The sequence below is a fragment of the Ruditapes philippinarum genome, unplaced genomic scaffold (assembly GCF_026571515.1).
Source record: "Ruditapes philippinarum isolate M1 unplaced genomic scaffold, ASM2657151v2 ctg240_1_1_1_1, whole genome shotgun sequence".
Taxonomy (NCBI): Eukaryota; Metazoa; Mollusca; class Bivalvia; order Venerida; family Veneridae; genus Ruditapes; species Ruditapes philippinarum.
In genome coordinates, this window is record NW_026865789.1 from 103164 (window position 1) to 123598 (window position 20435).

The 20435-nt window shown below is 32.5% G+C and overlaps 2 protein-coding genes across 3 annotated transcripts in view; one reads left to right on the forward strand and one right to left on the reverse strand.

The window, feature by feature from the left end:
* Positions 1 to 12505, forward strand: part of LOC132730335 (S1 RNA-binding domain-containing protein 1-like) — a 30002-nt gene extending 17497 nt beyond the window's left edge. For both annotated transcript variants that reach the window (XM_060716230.1, XM_060716231.1), the window contains exons 5-18: positions 727 to 823; positions 1686 to 1833; positions 2766 to 2971; positions 3557 to 3714; positions 4214 to 4310; positions 5520 to 5618; positions 6083 to 6174; positions 6976 to 7058; positions 7506 to 7612; positions 7848 to 8018; positions 8742 to 8882; positions 9501 to 9586; positions 10095 to 10193; positions 11030 to 12505. In XM_060716230.1, coding sequence (XP_060572213.1) covers positions 727 to 823; positions 1686 to 1833; positions 2766 to 2971; positions 3557 to 3714; positions 4214 to 4310; positions 5520 to 5618; positions 6083 to 6174; positions 6976 to 7058; positions 7506 to 7612; positions 7848 to 8018; positions 8742 to 8882; positions 9501 to 9586; positions 10095 to 10193; positions 11030 to 11304 — 1859 coding nt within the window. In that variant the 3' untranslated portion in view covers positions 11305 to 12505. The remainder of the gene's footprint in view (positions 1 to 726; positions 824 to 1685; positions 1834 to 2765; positions 2972 to 3556; positions 3715 to 4213; positions 4311 to 5519; positions 5619 to 6082; positions 6175 to 6975; positions 7059 to 7505; positions 7613 to 7847; positions 8019 to 8741; positions 8883 to 9500; positions 9587 to 10094; positions 10194 to 11029) is intronic.
* Positions 12506 to 15360: 2855 nt separating this feature from the next.
* Positions 15361 to 20435, reverse strand: part of LOC132730330 (TPR repeat-containing protein DDB_G0287407-like) — a 40797-nt gene continuing 35722 nt past the window's right edge. The window contains exons 25-27 of the mRNA XM_060716223.1: positions 19129 to 19357; positions 17398 to 17613; positions 15361 to 16337 (exon numbers count right to left, since the gene is read on the reverse strand). Of these exons, the coding sequence (XP_060572206.1) occupies positions 16251 to 16337; positions 17398 to 17613; positions 19129 to 19357 (532 nt within the window). The 3' untranslated portion in view covers positions 15361 to 16250. The remainder of the gene's footprint in view (positions 16338 to 17397; positions 17614 to 19128; positions 19358 to 20435) is intronic.

A 20435-nucleotide genomic window follows, 5' to 3' on the forward strand; every position in this document is an offset into this window, starting at 1 on the left:
GGCCGAAAATGTTTCGACGAGAGTTGTCTATCATTGTTAGAGTTCAATTAATAAAAGACGAGACCTACATTTACCTTTACAAATCTTTATCTGACAATATTTATTTATCGGCAATATTTACAATGGGGGCATTGTTATAAACAAAAAAGTAAACTATGTTCGTTAGATCAATATTCATTACCCAAATGTAAACATATGCAGATGTAATCAGACTTTATTGTTATGAGGTAACTGCTGTTAGTTTAAATCCAAAATTTTATTGTATTTATATGCAATAATGGGACAAAAACAATTAAAAACATATTTTATTGTATTTTTATCATTCCTTTATTTAGCAATATATGTACACACAATTATGAAAATGCAAATATACAGCATCCTTTGTAAGCCATTGCTCAGTATATAGGATCCTGAACAGCTAAAGGAAGGGGACATTGAGAAAACCGGACAAAACCCTCGGTCCGGAAGCCGTCCGGTTTTCTCAACTTTCACTGTATGTGAAATTTTATGTTCCTTTGAAGTAACTGTTAATCATGCCTTTTATAAACCTGGAAAAAAAATAGATAAGTTTTTTTCACTTTCTCGCAAATGCTCAGTTTTCTAATGTTTCTAGAAATATGATTTATGTAGACTTGAACTAGTTTAAACCAGACTTTTCATCTTGGATATCGTGGGTCTTAAACAATATGTGTATACAATCTTCAAGCAGTGTTATAATATTTTCAGGTCTGAAGAATGTAGATGAGATAATGAATGGAGTGATGCATATCATAGCTGACATTATCCATAAAGATACTGCTGTCATGGAAAAAATCAGAGAAATGTAATGACACCCTTTGGGGGCAGGGGACCTAAAAATAAAAAATTTTGTATTTCAGTGTGACCAGAAACACAATTCCAAATATTTCAAAATCTGTTTCACAGGCAGATAACCAGTTGCACAGCATTATTCAATGATATATGACATACATTGAAGAAAATAATAGTTTGCATGCATTGCTCCTTCAAAAAATGACTGACAGCAATTTATATTTACCCCCACCCAGCCAAAATCACACCTAAAATATACCAATATAGGCAATCTTCATGAAGGTGCAGCATACTCCAGAATCCGCCCGATTCCTTTAAAAATATCAGTAACACGCAGTGCACGCTATGGCATTTTCAGAAATGACAAATAAAGTGTCTGTCATACGTTTAGATTTTTCACAAAATTTATCTGAAATTTCTTACTTGTTTGGCGCCAACTGTCAAAGCTTGATTTTTAACTTTTTCACATCCATTCGGAGAGTCAGAAATACATACAAAGCTACCAAAATGCTTAGTTTCGGGTAAAAACCCAAAAATATATCTCATTTCCTACACACAAACAAGAAAGAATTACAATGACAGAGAAATATCAGAAGTTATCAGTACCTTCAAAACACCATGTCTGAGTTATTAAAAAATTTGACCGGGGCCATCTTTCGAATATGTCCCCTGCCCCCTTTATAATAATTTTATGTTTTATAATTAATGGAACAACTGTAAAAGAAAAAAAAAATCTCGTGTTTTGATACATTGGTAAATTCATTGACCATTAATGATGAGCCATTTTTAATTCACTTATGATGTGTAATTAACCAAGTCAAAGAAGATTTAAAAAATTTAGGATCTTTATAAATTAAATTCATATATAATTCTAGATGTACACATAGAGCTATTACGATACAGTCCAGCCAGGTAAAACAAAGTAAAGCACAACCTAAACCAGGTGAGAAACAAGAACCTGCTCATAAATACGAGAACTACTTTGATAATAGGTTCAGCGTTGATAGAATACAACCTCATCAGGTATTTGTTAACCTCATCATGTAACTGTTAATCTTGTCATATTATTGCTAATCTCATCACTTTTGTAATTAATAACCTCATCAGGTAAATGTTAACCTCATCAAACATTTTTCAACCTCATCACTCAGATAATTGTGAACTGCATCAGATAATTGTTAACCTCATCAAGTAATTGTTAACCTCATCAAGTAATTGTTAACCTTGGGGCGTTGGTGGCCGAGTGCTTAAGGTTGTTGACCTCAAACCACTTACCCCTCACTGCTGTGGGTTTGAATCTTGACAGGGACTTTGGATTCTTTCATGTGAGGAAGATATCCAGCTAGCTTACGAAATGTTGTGGTTCTACTCAGGTGCCGGTTGTGCCTGAAATAATGTACAGAAGGGCACCTGAGGTCTTCCTCCACAAGTAAAGCTGGAACGTCGCCACATGACCTATACTGTGTCGGTGTGAGGTAAAACCAAAAATAAAAATGTTAACCTTGAAGGGCTATTGTTAATCTTGTCAGCTAATTTTTCAGTCTCATCACGCAGTTGATTGTCAACTGCATCAGGTAATTGTCAACTGATTTGGTAAATGTTAACCAGACTATTGTTAATCTTGTCAGCTAACTTGTCACATTGGATTGATTTGTTGTTCCGATATAGACAGGCTTCAAACCTCATATCGATATCTGGTGAAAATAATATACAAAATCATACAAAAAGATTTTTTTGTCATGATGTAAATGTTACTGATAAAGATAAATTCGTTACTTTAAAAATAATACATGTATATACATGTACTAATATGAATACATGTAATTAAATGTTACAACTTACTTGAAACATTTTTTAAACATAACCAAATTATTTATCTGTTGTCTTTTGATAATATGATAATACTAAACTAGGTATAGTGTTTTTTTTATTTTAAAAGAATAATGTTCCTACAGGTGCTTGCAATAAATCGTGGAGAACATCACAAAATATTGCGTGTGAAGGTAGAAATTCCACAATTTCTAGATGAAGTAGTGATGAAGTTGTGTAGGCAGAAGTGGCTTACCTATAACATGAATGATGCTAGCAGAAAGATGATCAATCAGAGTATAGAGGATGCCTATCAGAGACTCATGCAACCACAGATTGTCAGGCTTGTAAGGTAACTGTTGTTACCAGTAAATGATGTTTGTGCTTATTGAACCATTTGTTACAACAATATAGTAGAAGACTTCCATTGTGTATATTGAAGGTTTTACGTTCAATCTTATGTCAGGTGATAAAAAGGATCGTTATAAATTATTTTAGAAGCTTCATTGCATAATTGATAGGTGTTGGACTGGTCAGTGTCAGCATTATCTCACTGTGATGTTACCATGGAATCATGTCAAAGTGTTAGTGTAACATGATCGTAATGTCAGTGTAAGTGCAACATGACTGTACAAGTTATCATGTTTATGTGTTGAGATATGATATCTGTGTGTCAGCATAATATGAATTTGTTGGTAATACTGATAGTGTCAGTATAATATGACTACAGATGATCCTGCCAGTGTGTCAGTATGACTTATAATTTCAGTGCATCAGTATAATATAACTGAGAGTTATCATATCAATGTGTCTTCAGCTTGATATTACAGCATCATACATTCTGTATAAAAATGAATTTTATCTTGGCGGTATAAACACTGTATGTTTAATTTGATGTAAGAAAGAACATTTTGTTATGTCTGAATCGCTGTTCCAGGTCAAATCTAACAAAGGCAGCAGAAAAATCATCTATTGAAGTATTTGCCAGCAATTTGAAGAATCTGTTATTGTCTGCCCCATTGAAAGGTCTCACTATTCTTGCTATAGATCCTGGATTCACTAATGGTTGTAAAATTGCTGTAATTTCTAATACAGGTCAGTCTTTGTTTAATGTTACATTTTACAATTAATTTTAGCTCACCTGAGAACAAAGTGCTCAGAGGTAAGCTTTTGTGATGGGAGTGTGTCAGACATCAGTTATTTGTCATCTGTCAATTTCATTTAACATCACCTAAACCACTTAGCTTAGATATTTGGCATGTAGCATCACCTTTTTGTCCTCTACAAAATTTATATTAATCATGTCACAGTAGTCAAGAAAATTTGCCAATTTGTCCAGCAAAGTATGACAGTTGAGCAATCCAGGGTCAATCATGGTGACCCTCTTATTTTTTTCTAGATTGAAAGTAATGTCTTGTGATGCAACAGAAGGACTTGGATTGTTGAAATGTTTCTAGAAAAATATTTAAACTTGAATTTTGCTGTCAAAGTCTTTTGTAGCCATTTAAAAAGTCAACAAAGGGTAATAATGGATAATATAAGTTAGGATAACTGTTGACGTTGTTAAACAATACATGATAATGTACGTTTTTAGGTCAGATCCTTGACACAGGAGTTGTGTACCTTCATAGTATGAAACAAAAGAAACAGGCAGAAATAAACAGGCTTCAGAACTTTATAATAAAACACAGGTAACTTTTCTCTTCTCTGGAATAGGGTGTAATGTATACATGTATACACAATGTTCTTGCTTTTATGTTTAGAATTTATCAAAAATGTGTTCTTGTTTGTGATTAAATAAGGTATTGTAAAGTAATAAATAAGTATGATGATAAATGTGATGTGTATAAAATGTTATGTTTCATGTGTAAGTATTGATTATTGCCAAATTTTTTTATAGAATTGTTAGATATTTTATTAAAATATTTATGACCATAAATTTTACTTTTGCTTCCTGACCCATAAAGGAAAATAAAATCAAAAATTGTTTTCAATGACTGCTGGGTTAGACCTTTGATGTTTCATTTGTAGCATTTTCTAGTGGACCTTAACAAGTTGGTCAAAATTATCACCCTAGGGTCAAAATTTGCCCTGCTCTGGGTGGGGGTGGTGGTTTGATTTTGTGTAGACTTTTTTAGGAAACTCCTTTAAAATCATCTTCTTCATAACTGCAAGACCTAAAGCTTATTACATATTTGTGTGTAGTATTGTATATCGGACCACTAACAAGTTTGTTCATGTTATGACCATTTGGTCAACATTGGCATAGCCCTGGGATAAAATTGATTTTACAAAGACTTATGTGGGAAAACCTGTAAATAGCCTTTACTCCCAAACACAAATTCTTTGAGCTTAGGTATTTTGTGTATAGCATTGTCTAGTGGACCTCGACCAAGTTCAACTCTACCCTGGGGTAAAAATTGGTTCCATGTATAGGGTCATTTAAATTTACATAGACATGTATAAGAAAAACTTTGAAAAATCTTGTAACTGAAAGACCTAGAGCCTACATGTTTTGTTTGTAGCAATGTATTGTAGACCACAACTAGGTTTGTTCAAATCATCACCCTGGGGTCAAAATTGACCCTGCCCCAGAGGTCATATAATTTTATATGGACTTATGCAGGGAAAATCTTTAAAAATCTGCTTCTTTAAAAGCACAAGGCTTAAAGCTATGATACATGGTGTATGGCATTGTCAGGTAAATTTATAATTAAGATTGTTCAAAAACAATTGGTTTCATGTGAGCAATCTATGGCTGTCATGGCCATCTTGTTCTGATAGTAATGGTCAGAAAATACCCGTAAGTTGTAGGAATCCTGTGAAGTATTTGATAGTTAAAATGTTTTTCTGTCAGTGTATAAATGACCATGTGACATGTTTGAAATGTTATATTGTAGATGTGAAGTGATTGGTGTTGGAAATGGTGTTGCCTGCAGGGAGACAGAGGCAGTTGTATCAGAACTTATACAGAATACATTCAATAAGCTAAAATACTGGTATATCTGATATTTTATATATACATATTCTAAACAGACATGTTTTGGCAGCATTTAAGAATATTGCTTTTGTATTTATTATTGATGCCATATTTAAGTCATGCAGTTGTAGTAGGGCTCAGGAAATGAACATAACAGTATGAATATGGAAAGATCCATTTGGTCATAAAAATTGCTTCGTAATTGATTTTCTTGATTTTCAATTATCCCTTGCTTGATTTTAACTTGGAGATTATATGAATCACTTATTGGAACAAAAACTGCTGGTGGTAATACTGGAGATATTGGTAATTACTTGTTAGTTATCCAGGAAAGCCAGATCTATGGATCAACCTCTGGGATATGACCAAAAATGTGCCAACCAGCAAAATATACAAACAAGATTAAATGTACAGATAGTTCCTTGGTATTTAAAGCTTTTTAAGTAAAGCACCAAGTGTTTATAAAGTTGTTATATATTAAAGCATTGTGAGTGAGAGTGGAGCCTCAATATACAGTGTTTCTGATGCTGCCCAGAAAGAAATGCCAATCTTGGATCCATCCCTGCGTGGGGCAGGTAACCTATTTCAGTATTTTTTTGATTTTATGAAAATGAGCTGAGTTTGAAATGTTAAGGTATCTGCCTCTCAACCCAGGAATTTTGGGATTGAGACCTACTTGGGTCATGGCAATGTTTCCTAATATGACACCATTACTGGTAAGTTCTAGGAAGTGGATTGACAATGATAAGTAAAGTTGTATGAACTTGGTTCTTAGTTTGTTTTTCTGTTTTTTTATGCCAATTTTGACTCGTAATTAAGCATACCTCGGCGGTAGATCCACTTACTGACTTGCCTGATAAACTAACCAATTATATCCAATTTCTCGCAAGTGACTGACTACTGATCTCAGATGATTTCTGACCATTAGACTCAATGTCTGTATCAATTGTCGCAGAGAAATTTTTATGAACCCTGTTTCTGACTGAAGAATAATATAAAATGTTTTAAAATAAATCTTATTTGATGGTAGATAGTGCCAAAATAATAGCAGTGGAAACTTTCTTCTGCTTTCATATGAAGTGTCATGTAAAATATGATAACTTGATATTTTATGCATTAACTTTATAATACTACCTAAGGTTGCATGTCATGTAGCCATCTATTGAATACTGGTCTTCCCATGCCCTTAGAATAAGCTAGGTATCTATTAATATACAAGGATATTGTAAGAGGTTACATTATTAATTTGTTTTTCAATGACATCTAGTGTTAATAAAACAGACATACCATATTTTCCCAACACCCTTGTGGAGGAAATCATGAAATAAATATTTGTAAACTTTCATTAATATTAAGAAATTTTGTTTTATATTTAGTTTCTATTGGAAGAAGATTGTTAGATCCACTGTCCGAGTTTGTTAAAGTAGATCCCAAACATCTTGGTGTAGGGCAATACCAGGTTAGTCACTCATCATCATTATTTCATTTTTATTTTGTTGTTTGTTGTTCAGAAGAAAACACTTTATCATAAGTATTTACTCATAGTTAAGCGATTACACATATATGTATACAGTTGAAATATACTATCAGGATACACAGAAGTACACAACTTAATTTGATAATGTTTATTAGGGTTTCATTATGACTCTGTCTGGTTAAAATCCCTGGCAACATCTTGCAAACCACCTGTATACTTTCAGAACTTTCTTTAACAATTCTTTCTGCCTTTTTCTTGTAAGCGCTGTAACACTAACAATAAGAAGCACCTTAGTTTTTTTTTAATTTAATGGAATCCCCGTATACACTATTTCATATCAAACATATTGTTATTGAATAACAGGTTAGTTTTTATAAAATGTTTCTTTTGAAAACGTTAGTGTTTGCAGACTTATTTTCCTTTTCACAGCATGATATGCCTCAAAATCAACTGCAGACATCTCTAGATTCAACAATAGAAGAATGTGTGAGTTTTGTTGGTGTTGATGTTAACACTTGTAGTGAATGTCTTCTCAGGTAACATTTATTGTGTTAAACTTTAACTAGAATAATAAATAAGATAAACAAAGTAACATAAATCAATCAAATATAAATCATATGTGATAATTTTATTTTTTTTAATTTATAACACAAAAAGGGAACTTACAAATTTATTACATATGTTCAACTTTTTAAGGAATATATTTAGCTTCTTGCTGCTTAATCTTGAGTCAAGTATGATGTGTGTAACAAGTGTTTCATATTTTTCTAGTCATGTTTCTGGCCTATCTGCTGCCAGGGCAAAGAAAATTCTAGAATTCCGGGACCAGTTTGGGCCATTTATATGTAGAGAACAGTTGAAAGCAGTAAAGGGACTGGGAGCAAAGACATATGAACAAGCTGCAGGATTTATACGAGTACATTCATCCAATACTAACCTGGGGTAATAGTCAGTTTATTGATTATGACACATTGGTAAATTATTGCTGATGTAAAATTTCATTTATTTGTAATCAAAATAGTAGTCTACTACATTACTCAGAGGTGAGTAATGTTATAGATTGCTTATTGTCTATATGTATCAGTTATTTGTCCTCAATTTATTTAAAAAATATCAGATACAGAAAACTCCATGGTAGCATTTTTTTACCAAACTTCTCTTGCCCTAATTCTTGTCTAAATATAATCAGTAAAAAATAGAAATTGAAAGGCCCAGAGCCTAGGTATTTGGTATGTAGCATTCTTCTGTTATGTTGAATGAACTATGCCATTGTAGGACAAAGTTAGGCTCATTTTGGGGATCACATATTGTTTGAAGAAGTACATATACATCTTTTTTCTTAAATTTATATGAGCCAGAGTATGAATCATTAACTTGTGATCCTTTTTGAAAATTTTAGATGATGTTCTGATGTGAAAAAAGACCCCTGCCTCATGGCATACAAATCTCTGTTGAAAATACTATGCCCATTTATTAAAAATGCAGCAATATTTAGTCAGCTTCTATGAAAGTTATATATATCATGTTGCCCATGGTTCTTATTAGTTCAGGGTAATGTATGTCAAATGTAGGCATTTTTCTAGTTATAAAGGTAGAACATCTTTCTACAACTAACAGTTATATACAATGTAGTTTATTGATGATGATTATTGTGGTTTGTTTTAGAACAAGTGAGAATGTTGACACTGAAAAGACTGTAAAAACAACAAAAGGGAAGAAAACAAAAAAGAAAGATCCGATAGAATATTTACCTGAGCCTCTTGACAGGACCTGGATACATCCTGAATCCTACCATATAACGCATAGGTATACTTGCACTTTATTTCTTCCTGCAGTTAACAAATCTATTGATGCTTACCAACATATATACCATATTACCACAAAACAGTGACGCTTTTGCGACGGTATTGCATGGTAGTGCATATATTTTGAAGTGACGTAATTTCTGTTATACAAATAAAGTGTAGATGCACTAAATATTAGCATTATACAATGGGGGTGTCAATGAAAAATGATTTTTCACTTTGAACAGTCTTTATTTGATAAAAGAATATTATATTTGTGCTGGTTTATTACTGATTTTTTAATAATAATATGCTTGCAAGAGGCTCACATAATATAATTTTATTGAACATGTTCAATAGATTTAGTATTTAATCTGCTCTCACAATACCCTCCATATATCATGCATGTACATGGCATTATTAATTGCGTTTAGCTCCCTTAACATTATGAAAAAGGTTGGAATTAAATGTGTAATGAGGCTCTGGGACAGTTTTCCCAATGACACAGTAATATGTATTTTAGAAATGCTTCTGTTGTAAAAATTAAAATGGAGTGTTACATTGTAATAACCTTGGAATATGGTGGCTATATTAAGATTTGACTTGTGATAACAAAGTACATTACTGGTACTCTTTTCAGTTTACTAAGAAGGATAGGTGTTACTGGAACACAATTGGGCCAGGAAAGTTTCATCCAAAAAGTTCAACAATTCTTGATAACCAATAGCAAGTATTTTTACTGCATTTCATTGCATTCTGCTTTATTAATTTGGAATAAAAATTCTGAGAAAATTGTACACTTTATGAAACTGAAGTACATGAATTATCTACTATGTCGCCTTGTGTATCCCATGTATCCCTGGTCAAGTCTGTGTGAACAATACTATATTGTGGTTTTGTGTCAAATATGAAATACATTGAAATGATATCCTATTCCCCATCATAAAACTTGAAACACTTGTTAAGGTTTTTTGTCGAGGCTTGATATTCAAAACCACTGGTATGTAGATTAGTATCCTAGATTCACATGCATTGTCACTAAATTTTTCCGGTTTGTAAACTTACAATCTTTCTGATAGCTCTTGTTTTACTGTCAAGCACTAAGAATAGTTAAACACACTGTTTATCTGACAGGCCTTTATAAAAAAAAATTGTCACTACATGTCTATATTTCATTGTTTTTACCATATTATTCAAGGTAAATATCTGAAAACTGGTAACAATTATATTACAGGTATATCCCAACTTTGTAGTGAACTAGACACAGGAGAACCAACTATAAAGTTGATAACAGATGCTTTAGTCAGACCTCTATCATATGATCTCAGAGATGGTAAGAGGTTTTATATACATATAAGTAGATCATTAGCTGTGAAAGGTTGTATCACTTTTGGTTTACAGTTTTCAGTACCAGTATTATGACATCGTTACTTTTGTTGAGTACAATACTTAATTCTTTTGGACAAGTACATAGCTATATTTATACTTATATTGGACGAGGTGCTAACCGAGTCTTATATAGGTTTTGCAGCTGATGCAAGTCCAATAGAATTAGTATAGTACAAAACAAGGTAACTTTGTTACTTCAAGTACAATAAGGAATTGATATGGATTTTCTTACTCAGAAAATGAAATGAAAAAAAAACACCACTAGACAGGATACAAAATGGATTTGACATGGATTTTTTTGTACTAAAAATTAGAAAGAAATGAAAACATGGCTCTGTTGAGTACAATATGGATTTGATAAGAATTTTTTTGACTCAGAAATGAAATCAATGTTAAATTGATAATTATGATTTATATTGGAAGATCATGTGGTGCAAATGCTGTAAGTTAATCAGATACATTTTATAAGGTGTGAAATTATTTAATTATGTCTAGGAATTTAATTTTGGCTCTAAAATATTGTTTAAGAATGATTTTTATTTGCTTTTTCCATTTGATAGAGAAAATCTCCCACAGTTATACCTTTTTCCAAGCATAAAAAGTGGATAATTGAAATTCAGTAATTGCATGTTTTAAGAAGACCAAATATAGTATGGAATTAAAAAATATAGCAAACATAAGTTGCATATGGTTGTAAAGGAAGCATTGATGACCAGACTTTAAAGTACATGTAAATAGCTTGATGTTTATAAATAAACATAAGAAATTTTGATTTTTCAGAATTTGAGAAACCATTGTTCAGGAGTGGAGTTAAGTCTATAAATGATCTAAAAGCTGGTGATAAAGTTACTGGCAAGGTCAGTAATGTAACACATTTTGGTGCTTTTGTTGACATTGGTGTTGGGCAGAATGCCTTAGTGCACAATACAAAGATGTGTTTACCAAATATGAGGCAGAAATATCAGCTGAAACTGGGAGAGAAAATTGAAGGAAAGATCATAAGTGTAGAAATAGACAGAGGTAGAATTGGACTGGAATTATTGAAAGTACTCTAACTCTAGAAACATTTTGCTGAACCGTGCAATGTGTTATTACTACAAGGACATCAGACTGGTGGATTTGGCTGCTTGAATAAGGGAAAGGATATAGAGGTCTAAGAAAATAAAGATTGTTTTGGAATATAGACATTGTGAAAAAAGTGTGATCTGTCATAGAGTAAATGTCAGAAGACTGTTGGTAATGAAAACATTGTCTTAAATTAATAGTGTTAACGTTGTTGTTCTAAATTGTTTCTTTAAGTAATCTATCAAGAATATTTAATTATGGGACTTTGGTCAATGATAAGGGGATGCTGTATATTGAGGAAGAGGTGTAATTATTTTTTATTTTCGGGAGAAAACTTTAGGACACAAGTTTTTTTTCTATTGGGAAGCACTATTTTTATTTAGAAAAAATAGTAAAGGCAAGTTATGTTGGTTATTTGTGATAGGAAAATGGTATATGGGGCTAGTTATAGCATATTATAGTACAATGTCATAGAACAGATGTTTGTTGTCATATACAATGCTTCTTTAGTTGAGAAAAACATCAAGTTATTTTTGCATAATGATGATATTTGTGCAGGGTAAACTTAATTACCACTTAACACCAAGCACAGGTGATAACATGCTTTACTAACTATCTGTGTGTTTTTATACTCACTGGAACAACAAACTTGTAAAGGGCCATTTATACTAAAAATCACCAAGTCCATCTTCAAACTGTTTGCCTGTCCAGCTATCTTGTTTTACTTGTATGGAGCATAACTCAAGAACTATTTGAGGTATCAAGTTGAAACTTCATAGATATTTAAATCACATTTAGGAGAAATACATCAATCAAGAACCATATTTCTTTTGCATCATATAGGAGTTATTGCCCTTTAAAAATATTTGTCAAGAGTATATTTTAGTCAATATGATGTATCAAAATAAAATTCCATAATCCATTGACAAAGCAGAATGCAGGAGGTATGACTTTAGTTGTTATTGTTTTTAAGAATGATGGTTGATACAAATTTTACTCACTCTTTTGATACTATTTTAATCAAATGTTGATGTGTTTATGTTAAATATTTGTTTTGAAAGAGAATTTAAGGTTTTGTTCAAAGGAAACCAATTTTAAAACATTAAGTTCCAGTTGAAGTTATTGAATATTGTTAGAAATGATCTTGATTAAAATGTTCGTTAAAGAAATAAAGAAGATCAAATGATTAAAGAGTCTTATTTTATTATTTATATGATTAATATAGAACTTATTTTGTGAGAAAAAGTCTCTCTCTCTCTGGCATACATCTATGGTTGATGGCTTTCATCTGTTCTTTAACATGTTTGATTTAAAATATATACATGTGCCAAACAAAGAGTGTACTGAGGTAGGGAATAATATGCCCAAAGACAATTTTTTATCAAGGATTCAAAATAATATTTCAGGCCGTTTTTTCTCCAAAACATATTTTTCAGAAAATTCATTTCATTCTTAATATGTCATTAAATAGCAGATGGAAACTGAAACCAATGACCTTTGCTTCTCTTTGGACAATTGTGATGTTTATATATAAATTCTGTACATGGTTTTTGGGAGTAAAATTACAGTCTTAATTTGCTGGGTTTTCTTATGAACTTATCAATATTAATTTGTGGTATTTTTAGTTTAAGGAACTCCATTGAGGTTATACGACATTGAGGAATGGTAATAACTTTCGAGATATTTGTACCATTTGATGAGTCTATAACTTATGTGCAAATATTTCAGATCATTTGCTCACTCTGTTTTTCCTGAATAATAATTTTTATAGCATAAAATGACCTACAAATGAAAAGCGTTGCAATGCTTTTAACTCACATCTGGCAAAGTATTGCTTAAAAATAAAATTTTCAATTAACTCTGAGCATATTTCTTGAAACTGTGTGAACTCTAGTCAAAATAGTCACATTCTTAAATCACCGAGAGAGAAAATGATCAAAGGATATTAAAAGTACTCTGAACCACTTTATTATAAATCCATGTCGGAACTCATCATTTTGTTTTCCCCAAAGTAACAATGAAGATATTAGTAAGTAAGTAAGTAAGTAAGTAACGACTTTATTTTATGAGGCTAACACATTCAGTTTCCCGATCTTCCATGCGGGCCTCAGTATATACAAAACAACATAAAATACAATCACAATCAACATTTAGACAACATAAATATGTACATTAAACATCATCAATACAATAAATAAGTAAACAATTTTTTCTTCTTACATAGAGAAGTGACATTTTCATAACTTCAGCATGGAAAGTATATGTTTTTGAAACAATATGTACAAACAATTAGTTAGAAAATTGCCACTGGATATAGGAGGATTGAAATTTCCTCATAGTATCAGAATTTCGAATATGGATTGGTATGCTGTTCCATACCACAGGACCAGAGTAATTAAATGATTTTCTAAAAACTTCTGTTTTTGGTTTGGGTACAGTTAGTTTTTCATTTTGTATAGATCTTAAGTTAAAGTCATGTTTGTCATTTATTGTTTGGAATTTCTTTTTCATATAAATAGGAAAGGATGGTTCATTTATAGATTTATACATGAGGATTGCCTTTTTGTACATAATTCTTTGGTCAAAGGACATGCAATTTAATTCTTTAAATAGAATATTTGATGGGGTATCAAAACTTTTGTCTAAAATAATTCTTGCAGCTCTTTTTTGAAAGTTGACAATTTTTGAAAGTAATTCACTACTGCAGTTTCCCCAAATAGTGCAACAGTAGTCAATATGTGGCAAAATATAAGCATTAAAAAAGTTTTCTGGAGATTCTAAGAAGCAAATAGAGCTGTGAATTGCATTTTTTAATAATATTTTGAATTTGTGTTTTCCATTTAAGATTTTTGTCAACCTGGACTCCTAGTACAGTGTCTGTAAATTCTATCTCTTTGTTTTGAAGGTGCAGAGTAGATGAAGCAGTATTTTTTGATTTAGTATTTTTTATAGAGAAATTTATGGCCTTAGTTTTTTGTGCATTTAATATCATTGCATTTTGCGTACACCATGTGCTAACACTATCAAGATCTGTTTGAAGATTATCATTCATTTCTGTTAAAGTACTTCAAGGGAAGTGTCGTCTGCAAACATATCAGTAGTCGACTGTTTAACATGAAGATGGATGTCATTTATGTATATCAAAAATAGTAGGGGCCCCCAAGGACTGAGCCCTGTGGCACTCCTGAGACAACTTCAGCTGGTTCAGATAAAACACCAGACACATTGACTTTTTGACTTTTCAGCAACTTATTGTCTAAAATATATAATTAAATCCATACCATGCTAAATATCTTAAATGGACTTGTCTATCTTTCAATCTGCATCAAATCATTATCATTTTTCAGGAATCTTTCAATCTGCATCAAATCATTATCATTTTTCAGGAATCTTTCAATCTGCATCAAATCATTATCATTTTTCAGGAATCTTTCAATCTGCATCAAATCATTATCATTTTTCAGGAAATTTTTAAAGAACTAATTGAATATTAATCAGTGAAGACCATGACCAGCAAGACAGCTGTGCACTGTTGGCATGGGTAGAATCTGTTACAGCCAGCAGGCTACAGGTTTAACATATAGGCTCATAGAAACCTGTACAAATAATGCCAAGTTGCCAACAGTAAAGAAATATGCTAAAGAGAAAGGAATTCATATAACTTAACGTTGAAGAATATCATCAAATAATTGATTTAGGTTTGTTTCATCATAATATATCCATAATATCTGTTATTGTAACTTCCAGATTTGTTCAAGTCACATTACTAGTTTTAAAACAACTCGGTGTGTCTGTCAGCGTTTTAATTTCGTTCAACATATATAGATATATTTACGCTTCAGACCCAAAATATATAGCATTTTTACAGAAATTCATGCTGGGACTTTTACAAATGTCATTTAGTGTGATTTGAGTACATATGATAACTTTGATATTTTTGTCATAAATTTTCCTGAGTATCCCTTTAAGTATACTTACCTGTCAAAAACATGCCATTTAAACAAAAATAGGCTGATAAAATAAATGATGAAAACGACAAGTACAAATTAAGATTCTAGGTTTTATTAGATGTTAAACATGTTGGAATGTAAACATATCTATACAAAATTAAATACAATTGGATTTGTAAATGCTGTAAGTAAAAATAGAAATAGGTCATGGTTTTACTTCTCTTCAAGCCAAAACAAAATATGACATAAGGTATCAAAAGATATACCAACATTTAAAACACTAATAGAATGTCTTGCACATAAGGATAATGATTGTAGAAAATGATATGTAGAGCTTATCTAAAAAAATTCTTTTTGACCAAAAAACCAAATCAACTTGGTATGATCTTGTCCTGAATGCTGAACATGAAATAAGTGACAATCTCTGAAGAAATCTTTAAAAAGAGCTTTATGAAGATAAATATATAGAGATATTGTATAATCAAAGTCCTTCCTTGAGCTATAAATAACTAATTGTATTATGCAAAAGTAAAGATACAAAAACTTTGAAAAAATATATAAATTTATTGGACGGATATTCATAAATGATGATGTTTATACAAGTTAGTAAAAATTTCAAATGGGCAAAATCATAAAATATCTTGTAAAATAATGGCTATAAATATGTAAAGAATACATGACAAATATCAAATATTATCACAATATCAAAATCACAGGTCATTTAGATGCAACAAAATTATAATATATAAACAAAACAAAGTGGGTCACAGAAACATTAAACTATGATACATTGATAATAATGGATGCTCCGCAAAGGAGCACCTTGGAAAGGAAGATGCGTAAATAAGAAAGAGTTAATTATATCATTCAGGGAAGCATAAAAAGTAATGAAAGGAATTTCAGGTTCAAAACAGCAGGCTGAGATTTTTTAAAGAAGTGTTTAGATGTTGCTAAAAGCAGTTTGTTTCACTATTTCTATATATAACTCATGTAGACTGTTCCTGGTTGGTAGACTGGTCTTCTTGCTGTTGATTTTCCCTCATTTCATCAGCATACTTCATTATGTTGTGCACCTTAAAAAAAGGTAAAAACAACACCATAAATAAACAACGATTTTTCATAGAAATGTTTGTGCAAAAATTATGATAAATGTTCAAGGATTTAACATTGAAATTCTTATCTGTAGAAAGTCTGTTGACATCACCTGTCTATTTTAACAAGATTTATGTGTGTCAAGAGCATTATACACCCAAAGTATGTGGTGTCATAAGATGTACAAAATTAAAATGTGATTGGACTCATTTGAAAAATAAAAGAAAACAACCAGAACAAATCTGACAAAAATTTAACATGAGTGCCCTGTGACCTTCACCTTTGCCTGAGTTACCTCAAAATCAAAAGGGGTCATCAACTTGCCATAAGCTTGGGAATGCTCCTTGTAATATTCGCAACACTTCTCAAGTTTTTGCATGGACAAGGATTTAACAAAATGTGTCAATGCGACATTTGTTTTTGACTTAATGACCTCAAAATTAATTTTGGTAAACTACGGGCCAAAGCCAACCAGCTTACAGGATATGAAGACAGCACAACCTAATGAAGCATTAATCTCAATGTAATAACCTATTTCCATGCAGGCAGTGTTTACATTAGTCAAAGTTGTCCTATATATTTTTCATACAGCTAAAAATTAATTTTTCAATCTGTGTGTATGATAGTGAATTTGAACAACATTTTACTTATTTATGCAAAAAAAGTCCCAAGAGGCTATTAAAATTAAATGTGCCTGAAACAATCATCTTTTGTTTGTAGAAGAAATATTTCTTGTTGAAAAGATGGACATAGTTTGATTATTTAACTAGAGTGTATGTTGCTGTTTCCTTGTAAGTTGTATTATATAGCAGAAAGTATTTATTTGTATGGTCAGTTTGATTCCATGTTGAAAGCCTAGCTATCATGAGCTTTGAGGAGAACAGTATAGTTATCAAGTCATTGAAATTTACCTTTGGTTTTAAAACGGGAAAAGATTTTTGTGTATATTTTTCATATTAAAAACAGAGATGAAATCTGACAGCGAATAATTAGCTGTAAATTTAAATTGTTGATATATATAGAAATATTTCCAAACTTTACCGGTGTGGTAATACTTTCATCAGAGAAATGTTCCAGGAGATATGTGCACCATTTTGAGCAGACGTCGTGTTCATTTGCCTGGGCAGCTGTGTGTGCTGTAAACAAGAGTAACTGAGGATTGTCAAGTTGCTGGTCAGCTACCTTTACAGCATGAGGCAGAGCCAGATCTTGTCTATCTATCCTACAATAACTCTTTGCCAAATTTATATGAAGATCCTGTTGAAAGAAAAAGATCATCTTAACAATTCCAAAGAAAATTTTCTAATTAGATTTATATCTTTTTTAAGTCACAATAACTCAACTGAAATGCATATGTATCAGACATATACAGAAAATAATTTTGTAGTAGCTTTCTGATGCCTTGAAATTTGCTCGAAGCAGTTTTGAAAAGACCGAAGGCCTCTGAAAGCTTAACCTAATTTCCTTTTATTATACACCTATAAAAGATCCCCTCCTTGATTACCTATAAAATATATTCAGTTTACTAAACTTTATTAATTATTTCAGGATATATACGATAATATAGAAACATAGATGTAAAGAAATAAAATTCATGAATGACTGATGAATACATCAGCTTTACAAAAGAGGACCCAGGATGGATGCATAACTAATCAAGGGCCATAACTCTGAGTTAAAGTGTCTGACCCGAACAAGCCGACGATATGCGCATCTCCTCTTGGTATTGAAGGTTCCCATAAAGTGTCCTTGAATTCCAGCCAGTAGTTGCAGAGAACTACTCCGGAAACGATTTTTACTCCATATGCATACTGCATAACTAATCAAGGGCCATAACTCTGAGTTAAAGTGTCTGACCGGAACAAGCCGACGATATGCGCATCTCCTCTTGATATTGATGATTCCCATAAAGTTTCGTTGAATTCCAGCCAGTAGTTGCAGAGAACTACTCCGGAAACGATTTTTACTCTATATGCATACTACATAACTAATCAAGGGCCATAACTCTGAGTTAAAGGGTCGGACCGGAACAAGCCGACGATATGCGCATCTCCTCTTGATATTGATGATTCCCATAAAGTTTCGTTGAATTCCAGCCAGTAGTTGCAGAGAACTACTCCGGAAACGAAATTCGGACGGACGGACGGATGGATGGATGGATGGATGGATGGAAGGACGGACGGACGGACGGACGTTCTCACAGGGCAGTAATTATGTGGCTACTCTATTGTTCTTTTTAGCCACACAAAAGAAAATAGCCACATAAAAGCATTACGGAATGAATGACATCAAAGAGAAAGAACAGTTACCTATTGTCCCTCTAGCCACATAATTACTCTCCTGTGAGTGCGGACGGACGGACGGACAACGCCAAAACTATATCCCCCTCCCGATTCCATCGAGGGGGATAATAAGGGTTACAAACCCTAATTTAGAATAATGTGGTTTTCTTCAGGCTGTTAACGATGACTTCCCCGTGGTCGAGGGGTTACACACTTGTTTAGGAAACGATAGATCTGGAGTTCAAATCCCAGTTAAGGCAACTCTAATTGTTTAAGCCAAATAAACATTGAATTGAATATCAGTGTTGCAATTAGCCTTATAGCCAATTTACTACAGTAATAACACAGGAAACAGCATTGGTGGCACTATACAAAAACAAATTGGTTTATAATCTCACAACCTTCACCTTTCTGACATTCTGAGACCCTAACAAAGTCAGCGCATTCTGTGCTTTGATTTATTGATATGTGATAAGGAATTTATATTTACCAAGTCTTCAGGGTGCTTCCTTAAACCTTCTGACAGAATAGCTTGCTGTAATTCCTCATTTATCTGTCCATCACCATCAATACACCAGGCCATTGTATGTATAAACACCTCAGAAGCATTGACCTGATCATGATGTCTACTAATCACTCGGACAACCTCCTCTATATTGTTGCTCGGAATCAAGTGGCCAGTTACTAATGTTTTCATCAAACTAACCTCCGCTGGTTCCCTACAAAAGTCAAAGTTGTAAGACCACGACTGATATTATATGTTTAATTTATAGTAAGAGGTGTTGTCATAAGAGGCACATAGCCCTGCTATTGCAATTTCATCATACAAATATTAAACCTGACATAACTACTCACAACTTGTGATTTCTTCACTTTACACAAAGAAGAAAACAACAGGGGTAAAACTTCCCAAAAGATAGGCAGTCTACTGAAGATCCACCCATAGATTCATAATGTGTATCAAAGTATTTTTTAAAGGTGTGTCTTCACCTAATTTAATCAATACCACAAACTAAACTTGGTTTAAATACACATATCAGCTCATAAAAATGTTCTTGTGAGTTTTAAACCTGAAATGCCCCCCAAAAATGGAAACAAGAGGGCCATGATGGCCCTGAGGTTGCTCACCTGTATATAGGCCCCTGGAGCAGGGCCAGTTTAAACCCCAGAGCTTTTATTTGAACAAACTTGGAAGACACCCATTAGAAGATGTTTCTTGATGTTAAGTTTTTACTACACACATATAATGAAAAACAATGACCTCTGCCCTCCCCCACCCCCACCCCCGGCAGGGCCAATTTTTACCCAAGGGCTTTTATTTAAACAAACTTGGTAGACAGCCATAAGAAGATGTTTCATGCTAAACATCTAAGCTCTAGCTCATTGGGTTTTTTAAAAGAAGATTTTTTAAGTTTTTACTATACACATATAGTTAAAAACAATGACACCCCTGGGGCATGGCAAGTTTTGACCCCAGGGATTTTATTTGAACAAACTTTGTAGACACTTTCCAGAAGATGTTTTATGCTTAATATCTAAACTCTAGCTATTTGGGCTTTTTCAAAGAAGATTTTTAAGTTTTTGCTATACACATATAAGGAAAATCAATGACCCCCGGGGCGGGGCCAATTTTGACCCCAGAGCTTTTATTTGAACAAACTTGGTAGACACCCATAAGAAGATGTTTCATGCTAAACATCTAAGCTCTAGCTCATTGGGTTTTTTAAAAGAAGATTTTTTAAGTTTTTACTATTCACATATAGTTAAAAACAATGACACCCCTGGGCCATGGCCAGT